The sequence below is a fragment of the Lathyrus oleraceus genome, chromosome 3, assembly GCF_024323335.1.
Source record: "Lathyrus oleraceus cultivar Zhongwan6 chromosome 3, CAAS_Psat_ZW6_1.0, whole genome shotgun sequence".
In the NCBI taxonomy this organism is placed as follows: Eukaryota; Viridiplantae; Streptophyta; class Magnoliopsida; order Fabales; family Fabaceae; genus Lathyrus; species Lathyrus oleraceus.
The window spans coordinates 383,339,290-383,353,768 of NC_066581.1; the positions used below are offsets into that span (position 1 = coordinate 383,339,290).

The window sequence follows — 14,479 nt, forward strand, 5'->3', positions numbered from 1 at the left end:
CGATTCCTCTGATTTGCTCACAACAAGCCTCGGCAGCTCACCGGACAGCACTCCATAAGTGCACTGATTTAGACTCAACCTCAGTCTGAGTAGTTTCGATTTGGTCAAACAATTTGCCCTAGATCCACCGGATGCCCCTCTTCTGCTTGGGACTTTGTCATCATGTCATCAATATGGCATTCGCTTTCACGATGAGTCATATCATGAAACAAAGTCACCGTAGCCCTTTGATCCGTGGCGCCGGTTTTCTTCTTCACTAGAGGATAGTCTTCTCTCGTGGTAGCTCGTGCCCCACAACATGGGTATTCCACCCTGGTGTACCTTGATGCAACCAGGTGAAGATATCAACCTGCTCTTTCGACAGGGCTACCATTCTGTTTTTGACTTGCCTCTGAAGCGGCCTCAACTTTCATTTCCCTTCTGACCTCGGCGGTACTTGGGATTACCATCTTGACTCGCTCCTCGTGTGGTTGAATCACCTTCTCCTCTTGTTTCAACAACCTAGCTAATTCCAGCAGATCACAATCTTCTTCGCCTTTTTCTTCGGCATGATAGATCGGATTGTCGAAGTCATATAGAGGGGTAACCAAATTGTTATCCATGAGATCAGGAGAATGGTCACTTTTGTGGTTGGAACGAGACAAGTTCAAAAGAAAAATGAAAAACATTGCCATTTTTATTTTTTAAAATTGCAAAAAATGAAAAACAGGGAACACCGCTTTTGATCACAAAAACACCCATTTATTACTGATGCAAAATGTTGCAAAATGAGACACATGAGGTGGCCCTTACAATGGACCAGTACGTTTCGGGCAAAACGTATGGCTTTCATGCAAACAAAATCAAAACACAGAAATACTACACTTCCGGATGAGCGACAGTGGTGATTTTGGAGGCTTTCCAGTTGCCTGGTACGCACGACTTTATCCACAGCTCTAGCTCGCGGTCGCGGTCGATCTCTTCACTCACTGAACAAGCCTGATCAGAATTCAGCATTCCTGCACTGACGAAGATGTACGGCGGACGACGTCCTCTGTTTGGTCTAGACGACTCTTGATCTGGATAACCAATCCCAAACATGTCTGCCTTTACCACTATATCAATGATCCTTCCCCAGCCTCGGGCCTCTTTGTTCTTCACCACCTCTAGGGCTTGCTTATAAGAAGAAATGGACAGCGTCTTCTCTTTCCCAATAACAACAGCATTCTCTACCTTGACGGTTTTAATTGCTTGACTGGGTGTTTCAACTTTTTCACTATCCATTTCCACTTCCTTCGTCTTCTGGGTCGGATCTCCCATCAATGCCCACCCCTCTGTGGTGGCAGCCGCACAACAAATATCAACAACAGGGAAAACTCCATCCTGCACCAGAGGTTTTGGGGTCGTAGGCATCGGACCCTTTAACTGATCTTCCTCAGTCATCTCCATTCCTTTCTTGACTTTTTTCACCATCTTCATCTTTACAGGACCCTACCTGGGTACAGGGTTGACATCCCCATCCATGATCTGTGCCAAACTGATAACTTTAGAGTCCACCATGTCCTGGACGACATGCTTGAAAGCCCTACAACCCTCAACATTGTGCCCGGGTGCCTCAGAATGGAACTCGCACCTGGCATTCTCATCATAGTGTGAAGGCCTCTTCTGTTGTGCTATGGGAATCAAAATCCTTGGCCGGACTAACCCCAAATCTCTCAATCTCCTGAACAAAAGGGTGTAGGTCACAGGTGGTTCCTCAAACTGCCGCTCCTCCTTTTTCTTCTTCACCTGGCTCCTAGCTCTCGGTGCCTTCTGTTGAGGTGGTGATTGTTGCGGTGGTACAGGTGGATTACCAACAGGAGCGGTTGCAGCGGTAGCATAAGGATGATAACGATCCTTACTGCGTTCTTTCTTTGCTGGCAAACTGCTTGACTCAACCTCTTTTTTGAGCAGGCCACCGCCAAAGATTTTCTTTGCTACAGAGTCAGAGGGATTTGTCACTTCGGATGATGGATCCTTCCCCTGAACTTTCTCCTTGGTTATCCAACCCTCAATCCTTTCCAATCTCTTGGCCATGGCTTTCTGTCCCAAGGCAAGCCCTTGCACAATACTGAACAAATCTCTCACCATCTCTTTCAGTTCGAGGATGTCGGCGTTGGGAGGATCCATCAGTCCGGATTTGTTGCCCTTAGCAGGATGTCTGAGCAAACGATCTATGCGCACCGGTTGACACCTACAAAACAGCAAATGGGTTAGTATGACTCACACATGCAATGTCTATCCATACTAGGAAAATTCTGTCCTTGGATTCCGGTTTCATCGAGACAGATAAAATTTTATCAACAATGACATCTGGATGTCTCTCAACCTGAATCTCTGTTAAAAATAATGGACCCTGAGTACGGACAGACATGAGTTGAATGCAGATGAATGCGAAATGAGACCAATGCAAATGCATGAATGCAGGTCGCTGTGCCACCAAGTCATCTGAAGACCCATTCTCTGAACCAGTCACAGTCAACTGAGTCACCATAAATCCGACTTGGGGAGTTCCGAAATAAACGGAACTGGAGATTACATCACCATCATCATAGGAACATCCACTGAACGGATGACAATCAGATCCTCTGAACCGGTACTCTCAATTCAACCCGGGGATCCGAAATAAACGGAACCCGCTGATAAACCACGGACAGAACTCCGGCGTCCCAGAAATAAATGTCCATAATTCACAGTCACCATCAGCATCAAGAGTCACCAACAAGTCACCAACAAGTCGGCAATTGTACCTGTAATGATCATTCCCTCCCACTCACGGGTGTCATCTAGGCCAGGGTAAGGTCGAGAGAAACGCAGGATAAACAACCCTTTCAAGAATATCATCATGTGCACACCAGATGTATGCACCGATGATACCCCATCAGAATCTGAACTGCTCGTGATGTCAATGTTCCGCTAAGTGGCGCATACCACCCGCTTCCCATGAATCACTCTATTCCTAGGTTTCCTAGATTGCACTCATAGCCTGGGTATTGGGCCTTTTACCTCGAGTAACTCCCACCCCCAATCAGAGAAAACACAGCCAGCACAACAGATGAAAATGAATGAATGCAAACATTAATGCAAACAATAAATGCAAACAATAAACAATGAATGCAATAAACAACACAGCAAAAAGCAACCAAAGCCCTAACCTAGAGAGCGCTAGGAGAGACTCGCTTATGGAAGAAGGACCAGCACAGGTCGACTTCTTAGTCCCCAGCAGAGTCGCCAGCTGTCGCATTAGCGCGAAAAACCGGCGGGAAACAAGAACAACAGAGCCGCCACCGTGCGTTATTTATCCCAAAAGAGGGAAAGGAAACGCTCGAAGTAAACCTGGAAAAGACATGGTCTCGCGACCAAAGAGAATGGGATCGGGAGTCGGTTATGCGAAGGGAAGGTATTAGCACCCCTACGCATCCGTCGTACTCGACGGGATCCACGCACAATAGGGAAGGAAAATGGTTGCTAAAACACTGCTCAAACACACACAACTGGCTGAAAGAGACACAAGAAACAGACTGAAACTGACTCGGAAGGATATCGCATCCTGGGCCTACTTAGTCTATCAAGCATAGACATCAGAGTCTAAGTAGTTCGAACTGGGGAAACGACACATGCTCGCTAGGATGTCGCATCCTATGCATACGTATCTCCTTTGGACGAAGGAGAATCAGAGCATTCGTAGCTCGGCTGACACGCACACAAACAGAAACAGGCAAAGGCAAACGTGGAGCCTGAATGCCAATCACTGGACTTACATCAGCATCCGAACCAAAACACACACAAGAAGGCAAACGTGGAGCCTGAATGCCAATCACTGGACTTACATCAGCATCCGAACCAAAACACACACAAGAAGGCAAACGTGGATCCTGAATGCCAATCACTGGGCTTACATCAGCATCCGAACCAAAACACACACACTGGAACCCGAATGCCACTCGATGGACTTACATCAGCTTCCAAGCACACAACAAGAAGAAGGGTCTCGATTGCAACTAGGGCAAGAGAAAGGGGAGGTCTCAATCGCAACGAGGGCGAGAGAAAAGAATTAGTGTTAGTCGTTAGTCAAACTCGACAAGACATCGCATCTCGTGCCTACGTATCTCATCTGGACATGAGAATCAGAGTTGCCGTAGTTCGGCTAAACTATTCCTGTTGGTTTGTGTTTTTTAAGTGGACAACGTCACTACGCAATCTACCGGATGCTCGACCTTTGGAGACTTACTCACCTGTAGTAAAAGGAGTTGACGTATCCTTAAGAGGGGATAATGTTTGTTTGTGTTTTAGGAAAGCTCAAGCAAGAAAGGAAGTCCTATACGAAGGAACCGTGCTACCTTAATTGTCATGCAAACGAGACTACGCGGAGTCTAGCAAACCTAGGGGATACAATCACACCACACAAACATATACAGCATGAAATAAACACACCAACAAGGGGCTCAAACATCAGGGCTAGGCTTTAGTCGAGGGGTCATATCAACCTCAACAAACAAGCCTCTGTATCGGGGTAAGGTTAGCTCTTAACCTTGCCATTGAGGGGCTAAGGTGAAGCCAGATGAAAGGTGATGAGGGGTGTGCCTCATTGCTTCTATCTCAGGTCAGAGAGAGCATCAGACAAGGGAGCGTGGGTCCAGAATGGGGGGACCCTTCTACGCTCAGGACATAGACTCGACTGTACAATGTACAAGATCTTGGGTTTGTGTCCCAATGCATCAAACACAAGTAGTGTGAGCAGAGGGACGACTCAACAGAAGAGTGGGAGATAGACTGCATATCTCTATGATCCACCAATTGCCTTAATCAAGGTCTTTACCTGCTTAGGGACAAAGTATAAACAATCACAAACATTGCCCCGAAAGGGGGACTTCAGACAGGTGCCTGGCCAAGTAACAGGCCAGGTCTTCCAGACTACATGAAGTTAAGAAAGTTATACCTCAGTGCAAATTGCTTATCAAGCAAAGCAAAGCAATATTAGCAACTTAATGTACCTGTGTAAATAGCTAACCAGTCAGTACACAATTCAAACAAACAATCAACAGTCAATATCACACAAACAGACAAATCCAATCAGACAACAATGAGCGATCCATGAACACAAGTGAATCCCCCATTAAGGCCTACGAAACACACAACTGTTAGCCAACAACAACAAATGGTTAAGCTCAAATGAAGGAGCATCATCACTCATGGAGATGTATTCTTGAACCTGAAATCACAATTCAAATGATAAGTCCAAACCACTAGGTCGAAGCCTAGGGTCAAAAGAGGATAAAAAATCCAAAACAGAAGCTCAAACTCCACATGAAGCTCATTTAATCAAGTACTAACATGTCCTAAAATTAAGGGAGCATGCAAAATTGAATTATTTCTAAGCCTAGGGGTAGAATGGTCATTTCATAGTTAGGGGTTAATTTTGAATTAAATTTCTATTTACGAAAGTAAGTTCTATTTAAAGTCAATTAAATCCTAAACTAATTCTAAACTTCTAAAATCCAATCTTGACCTATTTTTAATATTCCTAATGAAAATCTAGAATTCTAAAATTAGCCTAATCTCTATTAATTCTAATACTTATAAAAGTATATTACAGTAATCAACATATTATCCTATCTCTAAAGTTAATCCAAAATTTCTAATCAAATTAACTAGTTCTAAAATCAATTTTATTTCCACAATTAATCCTAAAACTAATGTTTCTAATAACTTCCATTATCAATTAAAATTCCTAATTAGCTTCTAAACTCTATTTAGACTAATCCTAAAATTAAGCTAATTCTAACAGCATTTTAATATATTCTACTCCTGGAGTTATTTCTAATTCTAACAGAAATTCCTAATTGTTTCTAATGTTTTTAATACTGAAATATTAACCTAATTAACTCCTAGATATGATCTTAAAAATCTAATATTCTAACCAATATATTCTAACTAACAGCCATTAAAATTCTAATTAATACTGCTACTAACCTCTAAAATTAACAATCCATTAATCCTAAACAAATAACCAACAATTACTAACCATATGATCATCAGAATGGGCCTTGTGGATCGATTAGAGGGGGTGCAGGTCCATTCGCAGGGGTGCAAGGTGAGGTTATTTGGGTTGGGCCTAAGCCGGGCCCGTGCTAAGCAAGGCAATGGAATGAGAGGCCAAGTTCAGTCTCTCATGGTGTTCTTGTGCACATCGAAACAGGCTCAAAACGTGATTCCTCCAAAAGCACTTCCTAGACGCGCTTCTCTCCTCTCACCGACGTTGACATTGCGACGCAAACAACAACAAAAAGAGATGGGATCCGATAGCAATCCGTTCGTCGTGGCCTCTTCTCTCATCATCTCCTGCTTGCCTTCTCCGATTCCGACGTGGTTAACGGTGAAGCAATCGAAGAACCGATTCGAAAGTTGACCTTAATCTCCAATTGAAGTACGAATCGAGAGCCGCATAAAAGGAAAACTCATAAAACAGGTATCATATATTCCGCTCAGATCTTCGCTCGATCCTTCTTCTTGAGCTCTTCTGAGAGGGCTTTGCGTCGGTGTTGTTCGATGCGGAATGGAGAACGCGATTCGTTTCCTTTATCAGTTTTCGGATTCACAGGTTCACATCGCCAAATACGACTCGATCTGCTATGGTATGAATAAGCGAAGGTAGAAGTGACATCGAAGGTGGATCGAAGGCTTACCGTACGGTGTAGGTATCGAATCTTTCGCCGGATTTCCGATCGATTCTTCGTCCTCTTCTCTGCTTCTGTTCGTTTTGCTGTGGATTGAAAATTTGGTTTTGCGGTTCGATGAAGATTGGTGCGGTTTGTTGTGATTTCACGTGGTGAAGGTTGAAGTCGAAGAACAAAGAAAATAGAGGATGATTGATTCCGAAAGGTGCGATCCGATTTCTATCCTCTACCTCTGCTATCTGTTTTCTGTTTGAGATGAGAGTGCGGTTGAGAGTTAGGTGAATAATCAAGTGGAGGCGTGAGGCTTTGGCAGGTTCAGTAGGAATTGCAGGGCGATGGTTTTTGAATGTGTATTGGGGATTGAAGGTGGTTCTTGAGGCTGAAGATTGGATTCTGGTGAAGGTTTGATGAAGGTGGAGATCACCGTTACGGTTACGGATTTGCAATGGTTGAAGGTGGAGGAAAGTTCTGTGAGTTTGTTACGGTTGTTGAAGGTGAAGGTTGAAGTTGAAGAAGATTAGGTGATGGAGGAAGAAGAAGAATCTGGATCGTGATGATGAGCATGGTTGAAGGTTAGTTACAGGTTGAAGAAGAATCTGGAAAAATTTGTTAGAGGTTGAAGGATTGAAGGCAAAAACGATTTTGGAATGAGAGGGAAAATTTTCTGAAAACAATGATTGGCAATGATTGCAGCTTATATATCAGGATCTAAGGGGCAAATTGGAGAATTAAATCTGAAATGATTCAATCTGCACCATCCAGTTGGCATTAAGTGAAGGTGAGTCTTAAATCATGAATTAAGTTCACGTGAGATTTACCACAAGTCCCCATTTTCTAATTGCACTTTCCTTCAATCTTTGATCTAACTGTGGATATTCGTACTGAACCAAACTAGCTTATATTCAAGAACTGGTTTGTTGCTTGAATAATCACTGATTTGAATTGGACTGTCATTTGGATGATTGTTGATTTGAATTTCGCAGGACACATGCTGTCATGGAATTGGTATTGCACATCGTCCGCTTTGCACTACAGCGGTCAAGCCAAGGATTACAAAGGTTAGGCTTTGAAGCCTCATTGCCGGTTGCATTCGGGTTGAGATGGCCTTGCTGCAAGTTTCTATTCATACTTGGTGGTTCCCTTAATGATGCTCTGAACCGCAGGTTTCTAACAGGATTTGACTGTTTATGCAGAGTTTGTCCAAAAATAACCTGCTGTGCTGGATCGTGGAAATTGCAGGATGCGACACGCTCATGCCGCTCGTACAACTCCCACTTTGTTGGACCGTGGCAGCTTCCATACACATATATATGATGGCATCCTGACCTCCGAGTCAATCACTTCCTTTGACAGTGTCATACATGTGCCACCTCCAATCATCTTCAGTCATATTTCCCGATGCCGCATTAATGCCACCTTGAGCTGCAACAGTGCGTGAATAGGTTGGGAAAAGCTCAGTAATACAAGCAGTATTGAATCCATGTTCTGAAGGTCCAATAACAACTCTCAAACTAGCACCACCAGCCCTTAACATAAATGCATTGTAAGTATGATCTCTGCATTTCGATTTCGGTGATTTAGCATTTTCTCTCTGAATGTGGCTTGTTTTGCTCAGTTGTAACAACAGTGGGAATGCTTATCACTGCTGCCTAATCTTACCATGGATATATTTGACCTCATAGATGATAATGCTGGAGGCGTTGTAGAAGCGAGCCGGCATCCTGAAAGTGATTGAGAGATCGTGGATATCCTTGACGTCCTGGGTAACACATCCAAGGCCACCGCTTAGCTTCTACTGCACTTACTCTGACAGTGTTGCTGTTTCAAGTTGTTGCAGGTTTGCTTCAAAGCATTGTATGTAGCCTTTTCCACACAGTCTTTTCTTCTTGAGCTAAGCAGAACCTTCACATAGTCCAAAATTAGCATTCTGTTTTGCTGGAGACTCAGGGCGCAAAGGTGACGGATGCAACCGAATGACCTATTCCTACTTGACCGTGTGCCGGCCAGTTTCCTTGCAGGCTGATGCAGAATGACGGCAGGATGGTTATCAGTGAGTCTTAGACCAAACTCATGAGCATTCTTTCATTCAAATGGCAGATGTAAGTGTAGTATCAAATCATGTGACTGTGAGGCTTGGTTTCGGTGCACGCAAGTCCCTGTTAGTAGTGCAGCACCAAGGTTGGCAAAAGCACAAGACCAAGTCATTGCAGGGTACACATGAAGTTGAAAATGAGACAAGTTACTTGGACATGAAGATACAAAGTCAAACCCATCAAAAAACGACTCTTGGATGATAAATCACGGGAAAAGAGCTAGATTAGGCCTGAGATGGTTAAAAATGGATGAGTTGACTTTGGTCAAAGTTGACCAAAAAGTCGACCGTTGACCAAAGTCAACAATCGGTTAAAGCTTATTTTTTTGTATTTTCCCTAATGCTTGGACATTTGTGATGAATTGTAAATGATTGTGAATGAATGTGAGATTTTGACTTGATCTTGACACTTGAAATTAATTCTTGAACATGAATGGATACTTGTAATTATCATGAATCAAAACTTGACTTTGTAGTGGATTAATTAAACATGATATGGAATGCCTTACATGACATGGCCAATGAACTCTTCTCAGATGAATCACAGGAATCAAAACTTGAGTGAATGACAAGGCTTGAATGTGCATAGGTCATGACTTAAGGGTTTGGGTTGACTTTGGTCAAAGTTGACCAAAAAGTCAATTGTTGACCAAAAAATCAACTGTTGGTTAACACACCTCTCTTTGCGTTCTTTCATGTAACGGATCCTTTATGATCATGTAATGAATGGGATTTCTTCACTTGAATGAACTAGGAACAAGAAGTTGTTGAATGCCATTTAACCAAACAAGGAGATTAAGCATCCTGAATGATGATGTGCCAGCCGAAACTAGGGTTAGGAGGCCACATAAAAGGGGCTTGACCCGATTAGGATTTATGGAGCCACGACCAAGTGAGGACCTTTAAATCAAGGTCTTGATCCTTCAAGAAACCACCATTGACATCAGATTTAAGCACAATGCCCAAGCATCTCCACGCTAGGGTTTGATTGGGGCCATCCCAAGCTTGCTGAGAGATTCCAGTTTCCACTAAGTATAAACATAAAGTTCTGAATTCAAGTCACTGCCATCTTGTGTTGAACCTTGCTTGTGTAGATGAAATGCATGCTCATGATGATATGCAAATGTTAATAACCTAAAAATGAAATGAATGTACAAATGGGAGGTGCAAATTTGAGGTGCTACAGCCCATACTACTCAACCTCTCCTATCTCAAGTTTGCACTCTAGACTCGGGTAGAGAGTCTTTCCCACAAGGTTACTTGCAATCGGAGTACCATCCACTTGGTATCATAGAATCATGGAATCCATATGCTAGATCACAAAATTTAAAGCAAAAGGCAATAATTAAGGCAAGCAATCAAAAGGATCAACATACACACATGCGAGAAAGCAGCCTAAATTAGGCTTGACTTGCTTAGGGAGGTGTCCCCAGCAGAGTCGCCAGTTGTCGCTACGCGAAAAATACAGAGTCGCCATCGGTTTTTATTTATTCCAAAGGAAAGGGAAAATATCGAGAAAACCCCAAAGAATGGTCGTCGCAACCACGAACAGGTTCGGAAGTCGGTTATGCAAGGGGAAGGTATTAGCACCCCTCACATCCATGGTACTCCATGGGAACCATCTAGGATGTTTGCGCTTACATGTGTATTGTTTATCGAATGTTTGCTTGCCAAAGGATTACGGAGTGGAGGTAGATTTTAAATTAGTGTGCTCGCCAAGGAATGGATCCTCGTGCCTACGTATGCCCACTTGTTAAAGTGAGAAATCAGAGCCTTCGTAGTTCATGGGTTTGAAATTGTTTGTTTATTTTGTTGATTTTATTACCTTGAAGAAGGGTTTTCGATTGTGTCGCCCTAAGGCTCAAACAAAAGGTTTGAACGCGTTAAATTGTTTTTATGCTTTTTTGATAAAGTGTTATTGATTTCGGATTGCACTAAAGACTATGGATAAAGGTGAATACCTCAAAAAACCAAGTCAAACGTCTTGTGTTCGAAGCATTCAGAATGAGTGTAGGAAAGCTCCAATCTCATCCCTTCTTTATCGCTTAAGGCTCATGACTTACGATCCTAATAGCCATTTATTGTATATTTGAGTTTGATTTAGAAAAGAGACCACTTGACGTTGGATCAAGGGTTTGCTTATTATTTTTTATTTAAGAAATGACCGCTTGACGTTGGATCAAGGGTTTGATTATCGATTTTGAATGGATGAACGTTCCTAATGCCTAAGGAGCAACTATAAAGCAATAAAAGAAAACAAGTAAATGCGTACATCGGAAAGGGGAGGGGATACATGTAAAGTACAAGGGAGCGCGGAAATAACCTCACTCAAGTGAAAGTTAATTCTAAAATTTAAACAAGTTCTAAAACTAAGGGAGCATGTAAAATTAGCCTACTTCTAAGTCTAAGGGCAAAATCATCATTTTCATATTTTCATTTAAACTTCTACCTATGAGATTTTAATCTAAAGTCAATTAAATTCTAAACTAAATCTAATTATTCCAAAATTTCTAATAACCCTAAATATTTCTAGTTTCTAATGTTATCAAGTGAAAATCTATTTACTTCTAATATACCTAAAAATATTTCTAATATATTCTAATCCTACAATTATTTCTAATTGGTCTAAATAAACTCTAATCCTAATCTAAAATCTCATATTTTCACTTTCTAAAATTCTAAAAGACTTAATATTTCTAATTAAACTCTAAAGTTCTAAAATTATGATTTCGAATTAATTCCTAATTATGATCCTAAAGAAAATAATATTCTAAACTAATATTTTCTAATCTAAATCCAATATTAACCTAATCTAATTTTAAATTTCTAATACTATTTCTAATGTTTTTAATTGCCTAATTAATTCTAATCATGCCATTGAACCCTAATTAAACTACTTATTACTAACTAATCCTATAACTGATTGACATTATTTCTAAAAACTAGCTAACATGTAATTAACACACCATTAACATGAAATGGGCCCTGATGACTTGTTTGGGAAAAGCCCATCGGCGGGGGGTGTACTGGATTCGGAGGGTGTGCATTGTGCGAATCCTGAAAAGAATCAAGGGAGATTGGGCCTAAGGCCCAAGTCATCCCTTAAGCCACAACTACGGTACATCCCAAATAACCCTCAATTGCTCCCACGACTCCGTCACGCCGGAGTTAATCGCCGCCGCCGGCGGAATTCTCACTCACCTAACTCGGATCCTCAACCTTGTTGTTGCCTCCCTTCACTTGTTAACGACGTCGCGGTGGAAAAAACACGAAATACGGTGGATGCTTTTCCACCCTCTGCGAACGAATTCCAACACCGGCGAACAGGTCGCGGCGCCGCCGACTTAATCCGTATCGGTAGGAATAATCCAAATCCGAAATTGGATCTCTAATTCGAAGCTCGCTTTGACTCGTATTAATGCACGCTTAAAAATTATATAAAAAACGAGATCGAGGCTTACCTATTTGACGTCATTTGTGAGTTCTCTTGTTCAATTCAAGTCGTGTCGTTGGTGAGGTGCGAATACCATATCCATTGTTCCTCCTCAATCGTGCGCAAACAGCAGGAGATAACGAAAGGTGTCGACGACGGCGAACGAAGGCTCACCAGATTTTATCTTCAACTCGAACAGGTATGGATTCGCGCTTTTTATCTCCTCTGTCTTTCTTCTTCAATTAAGCGCTCTTCCTCTATCTTCTTTTTCTGAACTGTCGATTCTATGCCATTGTCGCGTTTGCGGTTGCAAGATTGAGGCGTGGATTCTTCTGATGCTACGTCAAATTTCTTTGATGCAGGATGGCGACGCTCTGTTGCAGCACCAATGAAAACCAGTGGCTAGGATGAAGATGAGTGGGGACGGAGAGTTCTGGACGTTTTTTCCGAGTCCGGTTCAAGAGAGAAAACTCGTCAATTTATAATGGTGAGAGGTTAGATTTTGGTTAGAGATTCATTGTTAGTTAGAATGGGTTGTTAGAAGTTAGTTTTTATGAATTTTCTGTTATGGATTTATATGTAGGTTCATTGTTAGTTGAAGTTTTTAATTGAAACTGTCCATTTCTGTTTGTAGGATTTTTGTTTCAGGTTAAAAATGGTTTTTATTGCCGGCGTTACCGTTATGTTGTGCGTTTTTGCATTGCAACTTTTTCATATTTTCATTTTATGCAGGTTGTAGCTGCATTTGGTGTTGCTAATTGTAGCATTTGCTTTTGGCTATGCGACGCCGTTTGTGGCCTTAATTTCGCAGCTGTTTGAAGCTGGTAGTTTTGTGCAGTAGCTTTCATCACCATTTGTTTTGGCCGGCTGTAGCCGTTTGGCTTTCGGCTTTGTTATCAATGAAGCGTGCTTGGTGCAGCAGCGTTTGCTTGCAGCCGTTTTGCTCTTGGAACGGTTTTGCTCTTGGAACGGCTGACGGTGTTTGAACGTGTTAGCTGCATGGATGTTATAACCTTGCAACTTTTGAATGGTTTTGCAGCTCCAATATGCACTTGGTTTTGGAATGTCTTTTTGCGGCTGCACTTGGTTTTGGAATGTCTTTTTGCGGCTTTTCGGTGATGTGCCTTTGGCGGATTGGATTGATGAAGATGAATTTGGATAATATGTTTTGGATAATGAAATGTGTTATGGATGAAAAAAAAGGATTATTAATTGAAAAATGAATTAGAAGAAATGAAGTGAATAAAAATGGTTTATGTGGATTAAACTTGGAAAATGTGGATTAATATGGACATTTGGATTAAATGAATATCAATGGTTTAATGGATAATTGGATGATTAAAATTGGCAAGTGGAGTTGACATGGATACGAATGAAATTGGTTTTAAAAATGGATAATTGGATAATGAAATGGATATGGGTTTGGTTAATTTGGAATTTGGATTATGAACATTTTAAATGGATTTAGAATGGGTCACTAATAAAATCAAGAAATCCTAATAACAAAAGAAATGTCACGATTAATTTGTACTTAAAAATAATGTTTTCTAAAATTTAATCGGCTAAAAAAAATGATGAAATGGTTATGAAATCAAACTAATTTTCAAAAGTCAATTTGAATCTCAAGGACCGAGCTTCGAATTAAAATTCAATTTGAACCTTAAAAATTCACTTAAAACTTCTAGAATTAATTCGAAAATGACAGGACGATTACGGATCACACGATTAAAGGTTCAGAGGTTGATGGTTGACTTTGGTCAACTGGATGACCAAAAAGTCAACACAGGCAAAAATTTGTACTTTCTCCTGGACAAACGAATATGGGCCACAACATCCTGAACAAACGACTTATGTCAATGCCATGAATCAATTCAGGTGAACATCGACCAAACAACAGTTCGTACACAAGATCCCCGAATAGCAAAGCCATGAATTAGGATTTCAATCCATATGATGTGCAATGCCACAAACTTCAATTCGACCCTGATTTTATCAACCACAAACCTTGAATCCATGATGTCTGTTCGCAGATGAATGAATGAATGCACATGAACGAGTATGAATGAGGTTAGATGGATATCAAGTTACAGTCAGGCAAAAAAGCGAAAGGGAGGACAAATTTTGGGGTATGACACTCTTCATTCACCAACATAAGACATTTTACATTTTGATTTTTCAAATTAGAAAGTCTTATCTTGTAAATGTTATTCTTCCTCTTTCCATCAAAAAGAATTGAGCCATCTTTTTGACTGACAATTT

At 41.3% G+C, this 14,479-nt stretch overlaps 1 protein-coding gene and 1 long non-coding RNA gene across 2 annotated transcripts; one reads left to right on the forward strand and one right to left on the reverse strand.

The window, feature by feature from the left end:
* Positions 1–703: 703 nt before the first annotated feature.
* On the reverse strand, positions 704–12,391 carry LOC127127839 (uncharacterized). The gene is made up of 3 exons (XM_051057117.1): positions 12,249–12,391; positions 4,958–5,012; positions 704–2,212 (listed from the first exon to the last, which is right to left on the reverse strand). The coding sequence occupies exon 3, from the start codon at positions 2,146–2,148 to the stop codon at positions 1,471–1,473; it is 678 nt and encodes a 225-aa protein (XP_050913074.1). The 5' UTR covers positions 2,149–2,212; positions 4,958–5,012; positions 12,249–12,391; the 3' UTR covers positions 704–1,470.
* On the forward strand, positions 12,270–13,496 carry LOC127127840 (uncharacterized). Its single transcript, XR_007805482.1, has 3 exons — positions 12,270–12,419; positions 12,583–12,707; positions 12,953–13,496. It is a non-coding gene; the product is annotated as an uncharacterized LOC127127840 (long non-coding RNA).
* The last annotated feature ends 983 nt before the right edge of the window (positions 13,497–14,479 follow it).